Source organism: Callospermophilus lateralis, chromosome 18 (genome assembly GCF_048772815.1).
Source record: "Callospermophilus lateralis isolate mCalLat2 chromosome 18, mCalLat2.hap1, whole genome shotgun sequence".
In the NCBI taxonomy this organism is placed as follows: domain Eukaryota; kingdom Metazoa; phylum Chordata; class Mammalia; order Rodentia; family Sciuridae; genus Callospermophilus; species Callospermophilus lateralis.
Window position 1 is genome coordinate 48,375,505 of NC_135322.1, and position 25,085 is coordinate 48,400,589.

At 40.1% G+C, this 25,085-nt stretch overlaps 1 protein-coding gene across 1 annotated transcript; it reads left to right on the plus strand.

The window, feature by feature from the left end:
- Positions 1-216: 216 nt before the first annotated feature.
- Positions 217-24,863, plus strand: LOC143383226 (uncharacterized). Its single transcript, XM_076837564.2, has 4 exons — positions 217-693; positions 15,930-16,088; positions 23,068-23,166; positions 24,723-24,863. Exons 1-4 carry the CDS (start codon positions 217-219, stop codon positions 24,861-24,863), a joined length of 876 nt encoding a protein of 291 aa, XP_076693679.2.
- The last annotated feature ends 222 nt before the right edge of the window (positions 24,864-25,085 follow it).

The following is a 25,085-nucleotide window of genomic DNA, read 5'->3' on the forward strand; positions in this document are numbered from 1 at the left end:
TAAGTTTCCATGCTAGGTAGCAGCATCACATCCAGGTGGCAACAAGGATGGCAGACAGACTCAGCTTGGTGGTGCTCGCGGCAAGAGCCGGGTGCACGCGAGGAGTAGGTGTTCAGCAGCCGTTGGGTTGCGACGCTGGCTCCCAGAGAAAGCTGTGGGGTCAGTGCTGGCCTAAAGTCACAGGGCTAGCCTGACAAGGCCACCTGAGGGCCCATCATGGATCCCCAGGACCCCAAATATGAGGAGCCTGCAGTACCTGCAGCGGCCCCGGGGTCCCCACAACCATCAGATCCAGCACCCTCTGCAGACCAGCCTTCTACAATCCAGCCTTCTGCATCGGTATCCAACCCTCCTGAGTCCAAGCCCGAGGTGGCCAAGCGCCCTGCGTCCAAATACCCTGCAACCAAGCGCACTAAAAGAGCCAGAGCCTTTGCTCCGTCTGGACGTGCAGAGCGACCGTACCCTGCTCAGGCTCAATCGCGCAGGGCGCCTGAAGATCACCGCAAACCTACAGAACACCCTGGGACACCACACGCCCCAAAAGAGAGTCCTGGTAAACCCCCTATGTCCAGAAGGGCGATGGCAGCTGCTCAAAAGCGTGCAGAGGGCCGAGCTAAAGTCCCGGAGACATTCAGGGACAGCGCCAAGTATTTTTGCTTCTCGCCTACTGGATTGTTGAAGATCCTGAGACTGGTGAGCCCAGAGCTGATGACCTGGCTGGGTGGGATGCAGGCCGCGAGGCCTCAGGGAGTGATGTCCAGGGGTGCCCCTCGGGAAAGCGTCCATATCCCCTCCGCCACTCTCTTGTATCACCTTACCTTTCCTCCCCATTTCTTGCCCCTTCCACACTTAACACTTACTACTAAATTTGCCCCCTACCTCTTGCCCCTGTCTTTTATATATCTGAGCCTTCCCCTCACAACTGAAATTAGAGAAGCAATGAAGATAATAGAAAATTTGTAAGTTAGCAAACATAAATAATAGGTTTGATTAATGTAAGCATTGTCATTTGAAAGAACTATTGATAGAACTCTGACCAATATAATCCATTAAAAACTGGGCAAGAAGCAGATGCGATGGGCGCATGCCTGTAATCCCAATGGCTCAGGAGGCTGAGGCAGGAGGATCACAAGTTCAAAGCCAGCCTCAGAAAAAGCAAAGAGCTAATCAACTCAGTGAGACCCTGTCTCTAAATAAAATACAAAATAGGTCTGGGGGTGTAGCTCAGTGGTTGAGTGCCCCTGGGTTCAATCCCAGGTACCGCCATCCCCTCCCCCCCCCCAAAAAAAAAAAAAAAAAACTGGGGAAGACAGAATATATAAAGTTAGAAAGCAGAAAGAAAATAATCTCAAACGCTGATGAAAGTGAAAGGATCTATAGGAGATTACAAAGCCAATGGATGTGAATAATTGGATGAAATGGTTGATTTGCTATGAAAATGTAAATTACCCAGACTGATCCCAGAATAGATAAAAATCTAAACAAATATAAACAGAAGAAAATAAGAACCTTATCAAAGTAGTACCTTCCAAAATGAACCAGGCCCAGATATGTTCACAGGTAACTCTTCAGATTTTCATAGACTATAATTCTGATACTACTCAAACTTCTTCAAAGATTAGAGAAAGAAGAAACACTTCTGAAATGTTTTTACCAAGTCAGTTGAACACTGATGTCAAAACCTGATCAAGTTTAGAAAAATAAAACAAAGATCTCACTTGTTCCAAAGCAAAACAATAATATAAATGGGCTGGAGATGTGCGTCAGTGGTAGAGTGCTTGCTTACATACATAGTGCTGGGTTAGATCCCCAGGAAGACCAATAATAGTAATAGTAATAATAATAATAATAATATTTATTAGCAGAAAATGTTAATCAGTATTAAAAAACATATCACAGGAAGAAACATTAGCATGATTCAATATTAGGAATCTATTAACATAATCCAGCATATTATAAGTAATATGAGACAAAATTATGAGATTAGATAAAAAATAGGGTTCGGAACACATGACAAAATTTAACATTCCTTTCTGGTTGCCACAAAGGAGGATGAGGAAAAAAAGAAGCCAGTAAAGCAGGGAGACATAGGTATTTCATCAACCTTATAAAAATAGTATTTCAAACCAAAAGTCAGTATCATCTTTAATTAAACAGCAGAAGTATTCCTATTAAAATGAGGAAGAAAAGAACACCTACTAGCAACAATATTAGTCAATATTTTCTCTGGAATCACTAATCATCACAATTGAGAAAAAAGAAATAAGTAAGAACATTTGAGAAGAAGCAGCAAAATATATCATTTCTTTCAGCTGATATGATTGGGGGACAATTTAGAATGTCATAATTTAGGTGACAACTGAGTTAATGAATAAAATAAAAGCTTTTCTGCAAATAACCACCTAAAATATAGAAAATATTTCTTTTCACAACAATAATCAAAAGGATCAAATACCTACAAGCAAATGAAATAAATATGAAATACCTACACAAAGAAAATGTTAAGAAAATGTTAAGAGGAAAAAAAAGAATAAAATAAAGGGAAAGACTTTTCATTTTAATATTCTTTTTTAGTTGTAGATGGACACAATACCTTTATTTTTATGTGGTGCTGAGGGTCGAACCCAGTGCCTCACATGTGGTAGGCAAGTGCTTCATTACTGAGCTACCAGCCTATCCCCAGCCTTTTTTTTTTTTTATTTAATTCAGGTTTTATTTTTATTTATTTATTTACTTATCTTTGTGGTGCTAGGGATTGAACCCAAGACCTTGTGCATGTAAGGCAAACACTCTACCAACTGAGCTATATCCTCAACCCCTATCCCCAGGACTTTTGATCTTTTATTTTGATCAGGGTCTTACTAAATTGCTGAGGCTATAATCCCAGTGACTCTAGAATCCTCTAGAGTCACTGGGATTATAGGCATGTACTGCCATGCCAGACCCACACTTGGTTCTTGATTAGGAAGACTGAGTTTGTAATCTTTCTAAGTTAGAAGGTATGTGAAATCCCAATCAAAAGACCAGCAGGCTTAGTTTGGGGAACTTGATCAAGAAAAAAAAAATGGGAATAAACAGTCCGAAAATGAAAAACAGGAGGAAGACTGGGCCACACAGCATAGGGTGAACTTTCTGGTTTTTAAAAGTACTCAAAGGAGTTGGCGATTTAATGAGAACACTCAGATTCAGGTATATCTGAGAATTTAGTATATAACAAAGATTGGACTTCAGATCCATTGGAAAAACATTGGCATTTCCCAGTCCATGATGTTGAGATGATCAACAGTTGTTTGGAAAGGAAAAAAAAAAAAAAATAAGGCTCTACCTCACTCTATCAAAATCATACATATTTACTTCACTTTACCAGTATACATACAGACTTCTTTATAGAAATATAAACCTGGCAATAGTGATTAATTTTAAGGAGAGAGACCAGAAAACATTCAAGATGGTGGATTAGAAGAAGGTTGTATTTCCATTTGGTCCAGGGCTCGAGATTCAAGCAGTAGGAATATTCCTTCTCAGCAAGGTGGGTGGAAGAGGGAATTCACTCAAATTCGATATTAGACAATTGTCGAGTTCCACGACTAAACACTCAAGGTCACTCCACGTGAACTGGGTGGCACGAAATAATCACACAGAAGCAGAGAAATACCTTTTTCTTTAGGTCCTGTGACAGCTCCTCTGACATTAGGGGTCCATGGAAAAAGAAAGAGGAGCACGTGCTGAACCCTTTTATTGGGAAGAAGCCATTCAAATGAGGCAAGGGGTAGGGTTACAGGGGAATAGGTGAGTGTAGCTCAACCCCCCCCACACACAGGTGATGCCTGCACCTGGAGCCACACCTTGCTATCCGACCTGGGACAACGCCCATGTCACCACGAAATATAGTGATTGGTCAGAGCCTCGTGCTTCAGGACTGAAATCCCTGGTCATTCAGAGCAGCTCCCCACAGACAATCAGAGTGTGTTATAGACTTAAGAAATTTCCATGCCTTGAACAAAGAGCAATAAACAGTACATTGAAGCCAAGTCAGTTGCAGCAGCAGAGGCAATACTGGTTCAACAAAGAGGGAAGGAATAGCCCAGAAACAGCGGATAAAATTGGAAGGGAAAACATCTACAGATCAGAAAAGCAGCCTGAACTTTACTGTTTCAAAGGATGCACAGCTAACTGGTGTTTGGAAATTGCTCTTTATTTCTCAACGGGGAGCAGAGAACTGAGGCAGGAGCCATCTGGAGGCAACCACATTGCAGCAGCTGCTGCTGGAGCCCAGGAGAATGATCATGGCAAACATTGCCCTATTGCCCCAGCAAGTGCCTAATGTGTGGCCTAGGGTATATTTACCGGAATGTGAGTGAAACAGGGCACAGAGAAGATTGTACCTGGGGATTCAAGTCAGAAAAATGAAGTCAACTCCAACTTGCTTTCCCTTTGAATCTGGAGGCCCACGTGACCAGCTGAAGAAGGTCAGGAAACTGAATACACAGGGACTGAGCCTGGGAAGGCCATATTTGTGAGCAGCAGAGTGTATGAGAGCTGTGGAAGACTGCTTCCTGCCCTGAGGAGAATTCTTTGGAGGCTCCTGAGCCTCACACTCCTAGCAGAGATCAGCATCTTCCAGGCCCTAGAGGTGTGTTGATCAAATTTCTCCAGAGCAGATAACACCCACCAAAGCCCCTAAGTCCTGGTCAGACCTAAGTCCCAGTCCTGGAACCCCCCTCACAGAACTCAGCCGCAGCCTCTCCCTAGAAGTGAATTGAGCTGATACGTCCAGACAAAACTGCAATCAGCAGTATTTCCCAAACCATCCCGCCTTATGCTAGTGAGAAGGGAAGCTGAGAGCTGTTTCAATCAACTTAGGTTTTAGGCCACTCCACCTGGCAGCTCGATGAGCAAGCAACACAGAAAGAGGAAGGGGTTAAACTTTAGCCCTTGCAAGTCTCTGTCTCTGTCTCCCCTCTCTCCCCACACCCCATAGTGCAAGAAGAAATGGAAAGAAGGATAATCGGACATAAGCAGCAACCATCCATCCTTGTCTACTGTTTTGACAACCTCAGTGAAGAATTCTTTGATTTTTCATTAATGGTCATTAATATTTATTTTTAGTGTTCTTGCCACACTGATTAGTTCGTAGATACACATACATATTTCTTTTTTCTCCTTCTTAGCATTTTTTATGAGAGTTATTTTTCCTTGTCTTTTGAGGGTTAGGGTTTTGATTTGTTGATCTTGTTTTTGTTTCTCTTTCTCTCCTTCTTCCACTAACAACCAAATTGTCTTGTTCTCTCTTTCTCTCTCCCTTTGCTTTTCCTGTTTTTATCCTCTTTTTTTAAAGCCAACCCTTTTAGCATCTCTTCTGCATTCTCACTCTTCATATTATGAACATTCTAAACTTCCTTATAAGCCCTACCACATATTCTTTTCTCTTAACTTAATTTTTACCATCCTTTAGAACGATTTGGTTTATATAACTTACATCCCCACCACTCATATTTTTGCAGTTACTAGCATTGTGCATGACAGAGATGACACTTTAATGCCAGATCTAGTTCACCATATTTTTGTATGCTATTGGCAATTGCTGACACCACCATTCCTGTTTTTGTGGCAATTAGTGTTGTGAATGTCATAGTGCATACCAGATATTTATTTTGATGTTGTATACTGTTTGCATCCATTGTTACTATTGTTTGTTTCCCCCTTTTCTGTGAGGTGCTGGTAATTTACAGGGAAACTACCCATTCTCAGGGTAGAAACTCTCCTGCTAAACTAAACCCAGCCAAAAGACAATGCACCTTGCTCCACATACAAATTAACCACTCTCAAACTTCAGCTATACTTTAATACAAGAAATTGAAGAAATAAAATCCCCTAGTGACCCAGCCCCAAGTAGGAATGGCCTCAGGTCCCACACATGGATATCTACTCCCACAGGGGGAAAAAAACAGAGAAAATTAACACAAAGACTGTGAATACCACACCTATAAAACGTTTCAACCTAGACCACTCTAGGACACTTTGTCAAGAGAAAGATGTGCCCTAAAAAGGCCCACACAGAGAGTGGAAGAAAAATCCATCCCAGCAGATGCATAAACCCAACACAGGAATACAAAAAGTATGAAAAAACAAGGTAGCATGACACCACCCTAAGTTTGTAATTTATCAGCTACTTCAAATAGTTTGAATGGATGAAATATCAGCTAAAGAATTCAAAAGTGATTATAAAAATGATCAATGAATTCCAAGAGAACACAGAAAAACAAGGAATTCAATAGAGGTCATCAATGAGAGATTCAATAAAGAAATGAATACAAAGCAGTTAAAAGTCTCTCTCATAGAATAGATCATTCTGAAGAAAGAATCTCAGACCTAGAAAACAAAGATGGCTGGCCTTGAACATTCAGACAGTATTAAAGAAAATAAATAACCATGACTAGATTATACAAGAACTTCAGAACAACATTAAGAGACCAAATATAAGAATCACTGGAGTTGAAGAGGGTTGTAAGATGCAGGTTAATTAACCTCCTCAGGGAAATAAAAACAGAAAATTTTCCAAAACTTGAGAAAAGGATGGACATCCAGATACAGGAACCCCAAATAGACAAGATCAAAGATGAATCACTCCACAACACATTATAATTAAAATGGCTAACATACCAAACAGAGATAGAATTTCAAAAGCCTTGAGAGAAAAATGTCATAGGTCAAATTTAAACAAGTCAATCAGAATTGCAAAAAGAAAATAGCAGTCAGACAAGATTAGTATATCTAACAGAGCTATCTTCCAGAATCAAAGGTGAAAAAAGAAAAAAAACCTTCCAAGATAAGCAGAAACAAAATGAATGCATATCGACTGAGTCAGCACTGCAGAAAAATGCTTAAAGAAATATTTCACAGAGAAGAATTCAAAAACAAGCCCAAGAGCTCATAAATGAACAAATCTCATTTTAAGGGTTAAGCAAATGAGAAACAGGACCACATTAAACATTAGAAATAAATCAAATATAAGCAGGAACTAATAAACACTTCTCTATAATAACATGAATGTAAATGGTCTCAACTCACCAGTTAAAAGACATAGACTGGCAGAATGATTTGAAAAACAAAATCTAACTATATTATTTGCAAGAGACACACTTTACAGGCAAAGACAGCCATAGGCCAAAAGTGAAAGAATAGAAATTAATATATTATGCAAAGTAGCTACTCTGTATTCAACAAAGCAGACATAAGCCAAAATTAATCAGAAGAGACAAAGAAGATAACTTTATATGGGAAAAGGAAATAATCCAACAAGAAAATATAATGCTAATAAATATTTATGCCCCAAATGTTGGTGCACCTAATTATGTAAAAAAAGACACTATTCAAAGACTCAGCTAAACCCCACTACTACAATGATAATAGGTGATTTCAACACACCTTTCTCACTTATAGGTCATCTAAACATAAACTTAGTAAAGCCTCTTTGGACCTGAAAAATATTGTAAATCAAGTGGACTTAACAGATATGGATAGAATATTTTATCAAACATCTAAATACACTTTCTTCTCAGTGCTCCATGGAGCCTTCCCCAAAATAGATCATATTTTAGGTCACAAAAAACTCTCAGCAAATACAAGTAGACATAATTCCTTGCATCTTATTGAATCATAATAGAATGAAATTAGAAACCAACACACACACACAAAAAAAATCCCTACAAAAACTATATAAACACGTGGAGATTGAAAAATTCACTTTGAATGATGAACAAGTGATAGAAGAAATTAGGGAAGAAATGTAAAAGTTCTTAGAATGGAACAAGAATAGTGACACAACACACTGGAACCTGTGGGACACTATAAAGGTGGTTTTTAAAGGAAAGTTTATTGTTATGAGTGTTTACATAAGAAAATCAAAAAGATTCCAAATAAACAAACTAATGATGCATCTCAAGGCCCCTGAAAAATAAGAATAAACCAATTCCAAAACCAGTAGGAGGAAGAGAATAAAATCAGAGCCAAAATTAATGAAATTGAGAATAATAAAAAAATCAACAAAATGAAGGGGTTTGTTTCTTTGAAAAGGTAAATGAGATTAATAAAACCTTAGCCAAATTAACCAAAAGAAAAAGAAGACTCAATAAAATTAGAAATGAAATAGGAGAAACCACCACAGACATTACAGAAATCCAGAGGATTATTAGGAACTATTTTGAAAACTTATACACCAATAAATTGGAAAACCTAGAGGAATTGGATACCTTTTTAGACACATACAACCTACCCAAATTAAATCAAGAGGACATAGAAAACCCGAGCAGACCAATGGCAATTGGCAATGACAGAGAAGCAGTAATAGAAAGTCTTTCAACAAAGAAAAGCCCAGGACCAAAGAAAAGCCTAAGAATTCAGCTCGATCCTCATCTGAATTCTACCAGACCTTTATAGAAGAACTAATGTCAGTGCTCCTCAAATGATTCCATGAAATAGAAAGGAATGGAACACTTTCAAATTCATTCTATGAAGCAAATATCATACTCATGCCCAAACCAGATAAGGACACATCAAGGAAAGAATACTACAGAACAATATCCCTGATGAACTTAGATGCAAGCATCCTTAATAAAATATTAGCAAATTGTGGGGGAATCCAAGATGGCGGGCTAGAGGGAGGCTGCAATCTGTGTCTCCGGGACCTGGGATTCTAGTAATGGGAATACTTTCTCTACGAGTTATTAGAGGACCCCTGACAGTTGCTCTGGCGCAGATATCCAGGCCTCAGTGTCAGCACAGGACTCCTGACCACTCGTCCACACAGGTCCTTCAGGTGTCCAAGTAGGACCACGGCGTTAGTACTCATGCAGGAATTCCAGCCACCACTCCCATGTGGACCCCCATCTACCAATGTGGGACTACTCCAATCACCTCCATCTTGGGGCATTGCAACCACCCCCACAGTTCCCTACACATGGTAGCCTGCATCTGGAGACATTGCACTGGGGCAGGTGACAGATGCCAGCCACAATACTGCATGCCACAGAGCTACATCTCTGAACACGCCGCTCAATGCCACCACCAAACCCACAGCACATGGTACCCTATTGCTGAAAGCAGCTGTCTTTATCTTGGGATACCTTTATCACCATCTTTACTTGGGGCAACTCCCAATTTGGAACACCAGCCAAGGCTTAGAAACAATATCAAGGTACCAAATGTCCCCAACTCCCCCACTTCCTGGCAGCCACTAACCCAGCACAGTGCCTGCAGCTACACAGCCAATCTGTAGCTTGCAGGTCACAAAACCAGGTGCCGAACTGCCCAATATAAAACAGCTTTCCATGACAGGTGTGCAGCCCCCAAAGTGCAGCCCACAAGAACTCTGGAGAGAAAGGTTCCTGACTAGGAAGTAGAAAGGGAGGGGGTGAGTGAGATACAGTTTAGAGACTAAATTAGAGACCAGGAATTGTGAAGTCTACAGGCAATATAAGGAAATAAGACCAGGTAACCATATCACACAAGTGGGCCCCAAAGGAGATCCTTGGGGTGCAGTCTCCCATCAGGGACCACAAGTACTATATTCCACCTCCAAGAGCCCTGCACATAAGACCACTCTAATAACCTTCACTGTCCTGAGGGTGGAGATACCAGCAAACAACAGACAACCCCACCTATTGAATGAGAAGGGAAGCTGGAAAGATTCTGATCTACAACAAAAACAATCCTTGTATTTTCCTTGGAAAGTTTCTTCTTCCTCCTCTTCTTCCTCTTCTTCCCCTTCTTCTTCTTCTTCCTCCTCCTTCTTCTTCTTCTTCTTCTTCTTTTCTCTCTCTCTCTCTCTCTCTCTCTCTCTCTCTCTCTCTCTCTCTCTCTCCCCCCCCATCCTCACACCCCCAACACTTGTGAAACCAAGTATTTTTCATGAATTAGGCTACTGAGGACTGGGATGTTTGAATAGTATATTACATTGCTGTTCTATATTCTTTTATCTCCTATTTTTATATTTTTCTTAATATTTATATTTGTTTGATTGTTGTACTCTACTGTCTTCCCACTTACTTGTATCCCCAAAATCACTTTCTCTCTCTTCTTCTGCTACTAACCAACTTTTTTAGATTCTTCTATCACACGTTCTAAGATCTAATAACTCTATATCCTCACCTCCTACCCCCTCAACATCTCATCCTACACCCCACCTCCAGTTCTTTGTCCCCCATTAGAAACTGTAGACCCTTTTGTAAACCTATTGTTTATATTGTAGATAATAATTGAACTTATCATTTCTGTATATTGAGTCAAAACCATAAACATCTTAATAGCAGCTATTTGGTTTAAGGTTTTATATTGTTTGTATTGAGATCTGTTCACATTGTTCTCCCCATAAAAGGAGAAGTTTTGGAAACTGCAGAGACACTATAAGCCTACAGGGGAAAAACAATAAGGCCTCAGATCTGCAGTGCTAGAAGGGAAGACACACAAATAACATGAAAAAACAAGGGAAGAAAGTGCCCCTCAAACAAACCAAGATAATACATTATTAGAATCCATGGCCAGCACAACAGAAGAAATAACAGAGAAGGAGTTCAGAACGTGCATAATTATGTTCTCTGAATTAAAGTGTGCTATAAGAGAAATAATACAGGCAGCAAAAGATTATTTCAGTAAAGAGCTACATAAGCAAATACAGGAAGCAAAAGATTACCTAAATAAGGAGATAGAGGATCTGAAAACAAACAAACAGAAATCCTTGAAATGAAAGAAACAATAAACCAAATTAAAATGTCAACAGAAAGCATCACCAACAGATTAGATCACTTGGAAGACAGGACCTCAGACAATGAAGACAAAATGTATAATCTTGAAAAGAATGTTGACCACATAGTGAAGATGGTAAGAAACCATGATCAGAACATTCAAGCATTATGGGATAGCATAAAAAGACCAAACTTAAGAATTATTGGGATAGAGGAAGGCACAGAATTCCAAACCAAAGGAATGAACAATCTATTCAATGAAATAATATCAGAAATTTTTCCAAACATGAAGAATGAATTGGAAAATCAAATACAAGAGGCTTACAGGACACTAAATATACAAAATCACAACAGATCCACACCAAGACATATTATAATGAAAATGCCTAGCACACAGAATAAGGAGCAAATTTTAAAAGACACAAGAAAAAGCAATCAGATTACATATAGGGGGAAACCAATTAGGATATCTGCAGACTTTTCAACCCAGACCCTGAAAGCTAGAAGATCCTGGAACAGGGCTGGGGTTGTGGCTCAGTGGTAGAGTGCTCACCTACCACATGCAAGGCACTGGGTTCGATCCCAGAACCACATAAAAATAAATAAATAAAATAAAAGTTAAAAAAAGAAGAAGAAGAAGAAGATCCTGGAACAACATATACCAAGTTCTACAAGAAAATGGATGCCAAACAAGAATCTTATATCTAGCAAAAGTAAGCTTTAGATTTGATGACAAAATAAAAACCTTCTATGATAAACAAAAGTTAAAAGAATTTACAACTAGAAAGCCTGAACTACAGAACATCCTAAGCAAAATATTCCACAAGGAGGAAACAAAAAAACAACAATAAAAACCAGCAAAGGGAGGTATTACACTAAAGGAAATACTAATCAAAGGAGAAACCAAGTCAAGTTAAACACCAAAAATAAACAAATATGTCCAGGAATACAAATCATGTCTCAATAACAACCCTGAATGTTAGTGGCCTAAATTCACCAATCAAAAGACATAGAATGGCAGATTGGATTTTAAAAAAAGACAACAATATGCTGCCTTCAAGAGACTCATATTATAGGAAAAGACATCCATAGACTGAAGGTGAAAAAATATATTTGGAAAAAATATATCACTCACATGGATAGCAGAAACAAGCAGAGGTTTCCATCCTCATACCAAATAAAGTAGATTTCAAGCCAAAGTTAATCAAAAGGAATAAAGAAGGACATTTCATACATCTTAAGGGAACCATACATCAACAAGATGTCCCAAAATCTCTGGGACACTATGAAGGCAGTACTAAGAGGAAAGTTCATTGCATGAAGTTCATTCCTTAAAAGAAGAAAAAGTCAACAAATAAATGACCTAATATTACATCTCAAAGTCTTAGAAAAAGAACAAATCAACACCAAAAGCAGTAGAAGACAGGAAATAATTAAAATCAGTGCTGAAATCAATGAAATTGAAACAAAAGAAACAATTTTAAAAAATGATAAAACAAAAAGTTGGTTCTTTGAAAAAAATAAATAAAATTGATAAACCCTTAGCCATGCTAATGAAGAGAAGGAGACAGAAAACTCAAATTACTAACATCTGTGATGAAAAAGGAGATATCATGATGGACACTATAGAAATTCAGAGATAAGTTATAAGTTATTTTGAAAATTTGTACTCCAATAAAATAGAAAATATTAAAGGCATCAACAAATTTCTAGAGTCATATGACTTGCCCAAACTGAACCAGGATGATTATACACAAGTTAAACAGATCAATTTCAAGCAATGAAGTAGAAGATGCCATCAGAAGCCTACCAACCAAGAAAAGCCCAGATAGATACACAGCTGAGTTACACACGACCTTCAAAGAAGAACTAATACCAATACTCCTCAAATAATTTCATAAAATAGAAAAAGAGGGAACACTTTCAAACTCATTCTATGGGGCCAATATCACCCTGATTCCAAAACCAGACAAAGACACATCAAAGAAAGAAAACTTCAGACCAGTATCTCTAATGAACATAGATACAAAAATTCTCAATAAAATTCTGGCAAATCAAATACAAAAACACATCCAAAAGATCAGGCACCACAATCAGTGAGGTTCATCTCAGGAATACAAGGTTGGTTCAACATACGGAAATCAGTAAATGTAATTCATCACATCAATAGACTTAAAGATAAGAATCATATGATCATCTCAATAGATGCAGGAAAAAGCATCCAACAAAATACAGCACCACTCCATGTCTAAAACACTAGAAAATCTAGGGATAACATATCTCAACATTGTAAAAGCTATCTATACTAAGCCCCAGGCCAACATCATTCTAAATGGAGAACAAAGAAATCAGAAAAACAATTCCATGTGCCATGGCCTCCAACAATTAAAGTACCTAGGAATAAATCTAATCAAAAAGGTGAAAGACCTCTTTGATGAAAACTACAGAATATTAAAGAAAGAAATCAAAGATGACACAAGAAGATGAAAAGATCTGGGTTCATGGATAGGTAGAATTAATATTGTTAAAATGGTCATACTACCAAAAGCAATATACAGATTCAATTCAATTGCATCAAAATACCAATGACATTATTCCTACCACAAGGGGGGGAAAAACAGTTCTAAAATTCATTTGGAAGAATAAAAGGCCCAGAATAGCAATTCTAATGGGGAAAAAAAAAAAAGCAATGCTGGAGGCATCCCAATGCCTTTCTTCAAATTATACTCCAGAGTTATAATAACAAAACTGCATGTGCTATCATGAAAACAGACACATAGACCAATATTACAGAATAGAAGACATGGAGACAAACCCACACAGATATGGTCATCTGATCCTTGACAAAGTTGCCAAAAACATACATTGGAGAAAAGACAGACTTTTTAACTAACAGTGCTAGGGAAACTGGTTATCTGTGATGGTTTAAATATAAGATGCCAGTTGGGCACAGTAGCACATGTCTGTAATCCCAGCAGCTGGGAAGTCTGAAGCAGGAGGATCTCAGATTCAAAGCCAGCCTCAGCAATAGGGAAGCACCAAGCAACTCAGTGAAACACTGTCTCTAAATAAAATACACAATAGGGCTGGGGATGTGGCTCGGTGGTCGTGTGCCCCTGAGTTAAATCCCTGGTACCCAGAAGCAAAAAAACAATAAATATGAGGTGTCCCCCAAAGGCTCATATATGAGACAATTCAAGAAAGTTTAGAGGTGAAATGATTAGGTTATGACAGACTTAACCTAATCAGTGCATTAATCCACTGATAGGGATTAATTGGTGGTAACTATGGACAGGTAGGGGGTGGCTAGCAGAGGTCAGTCATTGAGAGCGTGGCTTTAGGGTTTATATTTTGTCTCCAGGCAAGTGGACCCCACCCCCTTAAACTCTCTTCTTCCTGATGGTCCAGTCCTGAGCTACTTTCCCCCTTCATACCCTTCCACCATGATGTTCTATCTCACCTTAGGCACAGGGCAATAGAGTCAGCCATCTATGGACTGAGACCTCTGAAATTGTGATCCAAGTAAACTTTTCCTTCTCTAGAATTGTTCTCATTGGGGCTTTTGGTCACAGCAGCAAAAGGGCTGACTAAACATTATCCATAATAGAAGTCAAATTGAAGTAGATCAAAGACCTAGGAATCAGACCAGAAACAGTGCAACTCCTAGAAGAAAACATAGGGTCAACACTCTACCAGACAAGCATAGGAAAGACCTTCTCTATAAGACCCCAAAAGCTCAGGAAATAATGCCAAGATTTAATAAACGGATGGCTTCAAATTAAAAAGCTTCCACAGAGCAAAGAAAACAATGAAGAATGTGAAGATAGAACGGGGAAAATTATTTGCTAGCTACTCTTCTGACAGAGAATTAATATCCAGGATATATAAAGAACCAAAAGAAAATTTCCAAAAACCCAATTAATAAATGGGCAAATGAACTAAACAGATACTTCTCAAAAGAAGAAATACAAATGGCCAAAAAATATATAAAACATGTTCAATATCATTAGCAATTAGGTCAATGCATATCAAAATTACACTGAGATTTCATCTCGCTCCAGTTAGAGTGGCAACCATCAGGAATACAACAATAATAAAAGGTGGAGAGGACATGGAGAAGAAGGAAACTTTCCTATGGTGTTTGGAATTATAAACTCATACAACTACTATGAAAATTAGTATGGAGGTTCCTCAAAATATGAGGAATGGAACCACCATGTAACCCAGCTATAATACCACTCCTTGGTATTTATCCTAAAAAGTTAAAGTCGTCATACTGTGGCAATACATGCATACCCATGTTTAAAGCAGCACAATTCACAATAACCAAACTATGGAGCCAGTGTAGGTATCCATCAATGGATGAATGTAGTATATCTACACAGTGGAGTTCTAGCAGCCATAAAGAAGAATGAAATTATGTCATTTGCAGGGAAATGGATGGAATGTTAGACCATTATATTAAGCAAAATAAGCCAAATTCAAAGAAAGTCAAGGGTTGTATGTTTTCTCTCATTATGTGGAAGCTAGAGAAGAAAACGGGAAAAAAAAAAAAAGGGGGGGCAGAGGGATCTCATGAAAATTGAAGTGAGACCAGAAAAGTAGAGGAAAGGGACCAGGCGGAGGGAAGAGAGGAGGGGAATGGGAAATACTGAGGAATGATACTGGCCAAGTTATACTGTTATGTTACGTGCATGCATGAGAATATAACAACAAATCCCACCATGATGTACAACTATAATGCACAAATTAAAAAAATGGAAAACAATAAAACAGCAATCAAAAAAAAGAGAGAAAAACTAGGGTTGGGTAGAGGAGGAGAAAAAAAATTACCTCTTTTTTTAACCTTTCTATATTATGTTCATTTTGATTATTTTCATTTCTTAAAAATGTAAGAATTTCTCAAAAAATGTATGTGCAAAACAATACAGGCAATTGCCATATGATCAGACTTACATGCTTTTTTTCTTTAATATTTATTTTTTAATTGTAGTTGGACACAATACTGTTATTTATTTATTTTTATGTGGTACTGAGGTTCGAACCCTGGGCCTCACACGTGCTAGACGAATGCTCTACCACTGAGCCACAACCCCAGCCCCTCAGGCTGACATTCTGACTATTTTGTTGTTGTTGTTTTTTTAAACGGCATGTGCATTTAAAGAAATTCTGTTTCTTTCATTTCAGATTCTCCTCATAGCAGCAATCGTCTGTTTTGTCTCCGGCAAAGCCCAAGAGACATATATAGCAATCACAATTCAGGAAGCCTGCATCGTCCTTGTTTTCATTCTAGTATATGTGGTAACCCTTCAACACTTGCTGGTCTTTTTACATTGGCCTTTATTTGTAAGTGTTCATTTTCATAATTCAAGCATAAGCTTTGCCCTCGGCCCCAAGAGTAAAGGCCCTCCTCAAGGCAAAACAACAGAGCTATCTCTCTAGACAAGGACATTAGCTGAGCTACGACAGTGAGGGTGTTGCCCTGGTCCCAGAGGAGAAACCAGCCTAACGCCCAGAAAGGTTCCTGGGACCCCTCTGCCACAGGAAAGCCAAGGCCACCCACGCCTACTTTCAGAGTATAAAACCCATCTCGTTAACATACCAAACACATGGCGCTTTGGAGCTCGTCCTAAATGAAAAATTTAAGCAGCACATGCAGTAGGTAAACACATTGCTCACCCACTGCTGGTGAACAGGGCAGAGTTGTAGAAAGTCCTTCAGAAAACCCTGCAAGATCACAGGAATCAACCTTTCTGAGGGTGTTAAAGGTTCATACTTGCCAAGTGGGGAGTTATCCAGAAAAGGTCACTCTGCACACACTCCTTTGGTTGTTCTTCCCAGACTCATGTTCTTTACCGTCTGAAAAAATTCCTGAAGTTAGTAGGTTGGGTCTCAGACTACAGAGACAGGTCTAGGTGTTCGTCAATGGATCAATGTCCAGAGGTAGCTGTGGGTCCTGTTCCTAAACTTGCCCCCTTAATAGCTATGTGATCTTCAGCCTCCGTTTCCCCATCTAAGAGATGCAGAGAGGGAAAGTGTGATGATAGTAACTACCTCATAGTGTTCCTATAATATTTCAATGTGTGTAGAGCTGGCACAGTAGTTGACACAAAGTACACATTCAATATGAGCGGTTCCAAAAAAGAAGACCAACCCAATCCACCCATCAGGTGGTTGGAGGCTTTTGTCACTCCATCTTGCACAGTGAACAATCCTGGCTTGGAGCCCACACCTCATTTCCTCATAGCACGTTGTTCTAACCTTAAAGTAGGATTGGTTGCTGTTGAACTAAAACTCAAATATTTTCTTCAAGTGCATGTGGGGTTTTCTGAAAAGGCTGCTGAGCTTTCTCTGTCCCACAGAGTACCAAGCAACAGGAAGCAGACAAAGCAAAATAGGAGCAACTTTATTTGGATATTGGAAGACCCTTAGTTATGGAGAGCTATAACCATGGAGAGGTTTCTGAGGGGGAAACTAAAATCTCTGTCCATGGAAATTGTCAAGAAGGGAAGGTAAAGTAACCATTTTTGAGCACATACCATGTGCCAGATACTTCTTCCTATATTGCCTTATTTAATCCTCACAACAACCCAGTGAGGATGTGGTCATCCCCCACCCCCATTTAACAGATGAGAAAATTAAAGACATGGAGTTGCCCAAGGTCATGTGTGGGTGCATTGAAACTCACTTTAAAGCCCAGGTCTGTCTTTCTCTAAAGCCCAGATTCTTCCCAGACTTAATGGTTTCTCTAGTTCCATCCTGCCTAACGCCTCCTTAAGGCAAGGAACTCGGTGAGACTATATTTTTCCCTCATCCTCAGATTCTCTAAATTCTCTCTCTGTATCTTCTCCTATTTCCTCATGTTTTTCTTGAAATGTGGAGCCAAAGGTGAATCGATTATCCTGCACTGTCAGCTGTAGTCGGGAGGACCAGAGCCCTCTGAGAAAAGGATTCACTCAGCCTAGATCTACTGCCATAAAACAGGAGAGCTATTCATGGTCAGCCTGGGCAACTTACCGAGACCTTGCCTATTAAAAATAATTTGGAGAGTTGGAGAGGGTCATGAGACACCAGGGCCCAGGGCCAATGTTCAGGAAGTATTCCAGACAGGCTAGATAGAGGTAGGGTCTCTGGGGATGAACCATGTCATGTCTTCTCACAGTGATCACAGGAACCTCACACCAGCTCATAGAATTGCAGTCTTTGATCAACTTCAGTAAAGCCAGGTCCCCTTGCCTCGTCTGTCTAGAGTAAGAGAATCCTCCTTTCTTTGAAGATGGCTATGAGAGTCCAGATTTTGATTCAGAGCCCCTGCCTTTTTCTTGCTACTCTTCTCTAAGGCACAGGCTAGGGTCATAGCATATAGATATGCCTGGTGAGCTCTCAAAAGCTTCAGAGTGGGGAAACTGTCTTACCAAGAAGATGGCCCAATTCTGATGCTCCACTAACTAATCTTACGAGTACTGAGCAAGCACACAGTTAGATGGTGAGTGATTTAATTGATTTGGGAGTGTTTAAAGACCCATCAAAACAGAACCCAAACTCTCCTATCCGGTCCCTTCCTTTCTAATCTTCCCTTTTGGATTCCATGCGATGTAATATATGTACGTACCCATTTCTCAGGGGACAAGTAGCTATCACTTGGTAATAAGAGGGAGGCCTTGGTCCAGCAGGTAAAGTGCTGGTGTAGTGAGGGTGTTGGTGCTAGAAGGTGATGACTTGGTACTTCAGAGTGTAGGTGACCTTAAGCTGCAGGAATCACTTGGGATCTTGCCATAAGATCAGTACAGGAAGCCACAGAACCCTCAACCTGTTTCATACTGGAACGGTTTTCTGGGCTCTGCACCAGCTCATCGGCCAACAAGGGTCACCCAATACGCATGGCTGCCACTTCCTTTCAGTCTTTCTTTCCCAGGAAAATAGCTTCATTCCCAGGAGGTAGGATTAGGGTAAGTGGTGATTTCTAACACCAGGGTAGAGTTCCTTGTTTCCCTGTTCTCATTCTTATCTGGCAAAGGACTGAGGATAAAGGTCCCCACCAGGAAGATAGAAAGTCTAACACATCAGGGCTTTAGATCCTCAGCAGGGCAGCTTCAAAGAGTACTGAATTCAGATACAGGTGGTCTACTAAGATCTGGGGACGCTGGGATTACATTTTGCCAGGACCACCTTCTGGACAGTCTCACACTAAGTCTGAGTTTAGCTGCTTTTTTAAATAAGTCTGCGCCAGGGACCCTGACACCGTGGGGAGGTATCATTTTGAGGGTTATCAACTTGACCTATCATGGTCTCTTGTCATCTGCCAATATAGCCAACAAAAGTATGGGTTATAACTATTGTCTTCCGAGTAGCCCATATTTTAAACATTTCTCTGCTGTCATCAAAAGTATTACCCAGGATGATCAGAAAAACTGAGTTCCAGTCAAGGAGATGTTTTTGCCAATAGAAATCAATTATTATAAAAAAGAATATAATAAATATAAACTAAAGCCCTATAGAAGTGAGGATTCCAAAACTATCTGCAACATCTTTACATTTATAAGAAACAGCATCCACTTTAAATGTCCCCTTCAGCAGGGCCTGGATGTATATGCCTGTAATCCCCATGACTCAGGAGACTAAGATGGGAAGATCACAAGTTCAAGGTTACCCTTAGTAACTTAGTGAGACATTCAGCAATTCAGTAAGAACTATCTCAAAATTAAAAATAAAAGAGCCTGGGAATGTAGCTGAGTTGAAGAGTACCCCTGGGTTCAATCCCCAGTAATAACAGAAAAAAAAAACTTTAAATAGAATGTCCCTTCAAATAAGTTTATTGAAAAACAACAATTTTGGTGATTTCTGGTCAGCTTCTGTCATGTGTTTGGAGAACTCTGGGAGTAAATGAAACCAACAAAAGTTTCCTTTAGTTATTGTTATTGTTTGTAAATTCCTATTGCAAATTCCACATTTTGTGAAACAAATTATAAGTGTTTAAATTTGTTTGATATTCAGTGATTTTTTTAAAAATAAGCGTTCAATATTAAAGCATATTTTTTTCTTTCCCAGTTACAATTTTATGCAATTTTGTGTATCTCAGAGGCTGATTTGGGAGATTTATCTGGAAAATAATAGTCAAGTAGTAAACCTACTTCTCATTTTAGTCAGAGGACACTATTTGAATCAATAGGATATTTGGGAAAAAATGAAAAAGATAATGAATAAGGACAGCAGTCAGGGAAACCTGAAGTCCTGCAGCACGTGACTGGGTCCAGCTGCAAACGTAACCCAGCCATCAGGCAGAACACATCTGTCTGTCTGTCCAGATGAGGCTAATAAGGTGGTCTGTGTCTAAGGCAAAGGGAGGAAGATGGTTGATAAGGTGGCCTTGGGCATTGGAGTTCAAGTGCTGAGGGTCCTAGCTACTGGCTGGCTCAGCCACCCTTGGGCAAGTTGCTTACCCATCTTTAAATTGGGAATAATAAGAGTTGTTGTGAGAATCAAATGAAAACACATATTGACAACTTGGCACAATGCATGACACATAGTAAGTGCTCAATAAATGTGAGCTACAGTAGCAAGCTACAAAGTGACTCTGAGTTGTGAGAAACAGTTCAGGACAGTACTTCTTTGTAAGCAGGGACCAGAGTAAATTATTGTGTCCAGTTGTCTACTGAGGAGATAGGACACGGAGTCAAAGATTAGCTGGGCCTAGTCTGTGACTGGTTTATTTTATATTACTATTATATCATTATTAATGTGCTTTCATCCAAATTCTTAATGATCCTGGACCATGGCTGGTTCATTGGGATTTTTAAAAGTTCACACTCTGCTTCTTAGTTGTAAGCGTTCTCATTTGCATCTTTGAATATTTTGGTTAACACAGCCCTCAAGTGCTAAGCCTTCTGCCGGCTGTCAACTCTGTGCCTGCTTCAATTAGGTCTACCCACTGTAGGCAGGCTTTTCACTTAGCCTATAGAACCCTAGTAGGACTTGCTCTTTCCAGAGGCAAGTCATGTTCCATGATAGAGGTCCTGGCTCACCAACCTCAACAGGAAGAGCACCTGGAGTTTGTAGAAAGTTTACTACCTGTGCACATTTGGGGGGCAGATGTCATGAATCCATATTCTGATGCACTCCCACTACCTACTAGAGTCCTATTATCAGATGTTTTCAGATTTGTTATACCATTTATTCCTCAGATCAACCCAATGATGATTCCCATATTAAATTATCAAATTGGCAGAGGGGAGACAAAACTTGCTCCAAGCCACACATATAAGAAATGACAGGCCAGAAGAGTTCAACAACAAAAACACTCTCAACTTATTTGTTCCATACGTTTTGACCTTCCAGACCCATTCCACAGAAAATGTCAAAAGTGGATTAAAACCAGTCATGGTGGCACATGCCTGTAATCCCAGTGACCCGGGACACTGAAGCAGGAGGATTATAAATTAGAGGCCAGCCTCAACAATTTAGTGAGGCCTAAGCTACTTAGCAAGACCATGTCTCAAAATAAAAATTGAAAAGGGCTGGGGATGTGGCTCAGTGTTTAAGCTCCTCTGGGTTCAATCCCTGGTATCCAAAAAAAAAAAAAAAAAAAAAATTAGATACGATACTACACTTTTAGTTTAGGTCTCTGATCAGAGGCAACAGTGAGCGGAGTTCTGTTATTCAATATTAGGCAATTTAATAATCTTCTCTAAGCCTTCTTTATGTTTACTGTAAAATGGGGATCATAATATTATTGACTTTTGAGGCTGCTTTTTGATGGTTAAGTGAGAAAATGACTGGAAAATGCTTGGCACACTGATGAGCTTCATTCGTAACATCCTGTTCCCATACACCGAATGGCAGGGCTCCTGTCTCTGTGTGAGCACTAGAATGCCCTACTGCCAGTCAGGCCATCAATATTTCAAATATTCAAATTAGGTATCTGGGCCATCGGGTGATTTCTAGCACCCCAGGCTTTGGCCCCTACTCATACACGGGTGCCACTGGCTGGTGTTACCTAGCCATGGAAGTGCAACATCTGCTCACACTGCCCTGGCTCACCAACCTCAACAGGAAGAACACCTGGAGTTTGTTCATCCTCACCCTTTCTTTCAGCATAAAAAGAGGTAGGTTGAACTATCAATTCAAGAACTCAATACTGAAATCCAGAATAAAGCCTCGAAGCCCAGAATGGTGGTGCAGGCCTGTAATCCTAGTGGCTGAGGAGGCTGAGAGAGGAGGTCAAAGCCAGCCTCAACAAAATCAAGGCCTAGCAACTCAGTGAGACGCTGTCTCTCAATAAAATAAAAAATAGGGCTGGGGATGTGGCTCAGTGGTCGAGTGCCCCTGAGTTTAATCCCTGGTACCAAAAAAAAAAACAAAAAAAAAAAAAAAAAAAAAACCCCAAACAACCTGCAGATGTTGGGGCAGACAATTCTGGTCACCTCTCAGGAAAGAGCAAAGTCAACTGCACAGCCATTCACTCCAGAAAATCAGTCCTGGTCCTTAGAGGGGTTCACGCGTTCTCAGAGCATGTGAACTCGGAGAATGAATGTGACCGCAACTTCAAGAGCATTGAAGATTTAGGAGTGGAATCCAGTCAGTAAAGTGATAATCTAAAATTATACTTCTCCTCCAATATTATTTTTACATTAAAACAAATGTGCTATAAATAGAATGCATGCTAGGCATAAGTTTAAAATGTAAGACTTCAGAAAATCATATTGAGGCAGTGCCAATTTGGGCTAGCCCCTAGACTATTAGAGGTGTTTTTTTAATATTTTTTTTTAGTTGTGGTTGAACACAATAATTTATTTATATGTAGTGCTTTGGATCAAACCCATCGCCTTGCACATGCTAGGTGAACGCTCTACCGCTGAGTCACAACCCCAGCCCCAGACAATTAGGTTTTTGGTTTTTTTTTTTTTTTAATTTTTTATAGTTGTAGATGGACAGAATGCCTTTATTTGTTAATTTTTATGTGGTGCTGAGGATCAAACCCAGTGCCTCACACATGCTAGGCAAATGCTTTTCCACTGAGCTACAACCCCAGCCCCCATTAGGTTTTTTATGCTCATTTTCCTATACACTTTAAGAAAAGTTGTTGTTGGTGGTGGATTTTTTAATGGTGTTCCAAAAGGAACCCATCTCTGGAAAGTCCCTATCCAAGACAAAATATTACATAAATTCATGTTTCTAGAAAATATAAGAATTATGCTCTGAGGGTTCCTTTTAATCTCAAAGGAAAGTGTATAAAAGGCATCATTCTTAGATGCGTAATTGACCAATTTAAATATTTTATGAAATTACATTTTCATAAAAAGTTGACCATTTTTAACTTGCATTACAGGATCTTATCAACAGTATCATTTCAACTGTATTCCTTTTAGTAGTTGCCATCTTGACAGGGCAAGAAAAGGAAAGAAGGCCATTATTTTATATTGGAGGGGTAAGTAGACTCCATTTGAGATGGGTATTCTAAGACTCTGAAAAAAGGAAACTGGCAGACTATCATTAAGCAATTAACAGAACAAAATCCCCACTGCCACGCCTTGTTATTTGCAGTGACTTCTTCAGATGATATAAAGTTACACAAACTCTAAGCTCATGAAAATCACAATTCTAATATGCATTTTTCAAATAGACACCAAAAAAAAAACCACCAAGAATTTGCAGAACCCCTCTTGAGAATCATATACACCACTTTTGAAATATTACAAGATTTTTTTGCCTATAAGTAAGACTGACTTTTCTGGGCTAGAGAATTATATTTTAGAAACAGATGAAAAGAGAGATTGTAGCACATTATCAAAAGTTGAGTAACCCAGCCCCTTCAGGAAGGTACTTCTGCCTTGTGCTCAAGTGCCAGTGGGTGTCATGCACCAGGCTCGGCATGTTCTGACTTCATCTTTACAGACAAAGTTCAATACCTTGCCCTGGGTCACAAGACTGGGACAAACTGGGACTCAAACCCACATCATATGAGAGAACACAAGAAATGGCATGTAAATGCTTGGAAGATGGGGGTGGGTGGGACTTTGGTTCAAGGAGTTAAACAAAGTTGACTTTGTTCAAGGGGACAGAAATTAATCCAGAGGGGAAGGGAAGAGTTTAAATTCTTTGAATTTATTCCACCATCAATAAAAAATTTGTCAATACCACTGGATTATGTGAAACCACAGCTCAGTGCTGATATAGGGCCCTGTCACCCCGGGGAGCTCACACATTAGCAGAGGCAAGACCTACCAGCAAACTTCTTTAAGCATCCAGGGATCAAGTAATCAAGTGATCATGAAAATAAACATCCAGTTCTATTGCCCTGGTCCCCATCTACTAACTCAGCAACTAAGCCTTGCAGGGGTTCCTACCCATTGTTGACTAAGTATCAGTGGCCCAACACACACATACACACACACACACACACACACACACACACTCCTCCTTGCTTCCAGCCTTGTTCACTTTCCATTTATCCCATGACCACTGCAAGTAGGTTTTTCTGAGTTTCAAACCTTTTTCTCACCAGACTCTGCATGGGGGCAACCTCAAGTTTGACTCTTCTCTCAGAGGTTTGACCTCACCACATTCAGGAGATTTCAGTCTAGTGCCTGGGTTCTTTTCTTCCCAGTTGGGTCCCTTGGGCACTCCTTTTTGCTCTCGCAAACAGATCAAGAATTCTTTCCACTGAGACCTTCTCAGAAGTACCCCTCCCCTCCACCTCCCCCCCCCCCCCAGGAGTTTCCCTGGTGCTTTCCTGATGCCTCAAGGCATGAAAGTTGTAAAGGTGGGGGCGGGATGGGGGCGGGAGTGTTACACTCTGGCAGCAAAATCACCATTTCCAACATCCCCTTCTGGAAGAAAGGCAGGGTAGGCAGCGAAAGGGTATGAGAGGGTGCACCCCTCTCAACTGCTCCTGCCCTGAGGTTGGGAGAGCCTTGAGGGGTTGGCGCTGAGCTGCAAAGTAACCCAACTTTCCCTTCCCTCCTGTGGTCTTGTGTCTGACAGGTCTTCTGTCTCGTAGCGGCAATCGTGTGCCTCATCGATGCATTGGTGGTCACCAAGGAGATGAGGACTGCCATGAAAAAGGCCGCCAAAGTCAAATTCGTGCTTCCCAAAGCCAAGAAACCCAAGCCCCAAGCGAGCTGAAGGTCGTGCCAGCACCTTCGCGGATCCACCCGTTTGTGTCTGGGTGTAACCACTCCCCCGTGCAACTCCTGAGCTCTCACACTGTCATCCAATCCGGCCTCCGCGTGAACATAAAATCAGGACTGCTAAGTCGGGGCACTTCTGCTTCTTCGTGTTGCCTTGTGTGAAAGTCCTGTGCACGGTATTGCGCCGGCGGAGCCCCAGCCCCGGAGGCTGCGGGGA

Excerpts from the sequence above, each read along its gene's own strand:
- LOC143383226 (XM_076837564.2), top strand. The coding sequence starts at position 217 with ATGGATCCCCAGGACCCCAAATATGAGGAGCCTGCAGTACCTGCAGCG. Across the intron at positions 694-15,929 it reads TGTTGAAGATCCTGAGACTG|ATTCTCCTCATAGCAGCAAT; the intron begins GTGAGCCCAGAG and ends CTTTCATTTCAG. Across the intron at positions 16,089-23,067 it reads TTTTACATTGGCCTTTATTT|GATCTTATCAACAGTATCAT; the intron begins GTAAGTGTTCAT and ends CTTGCATTACAG.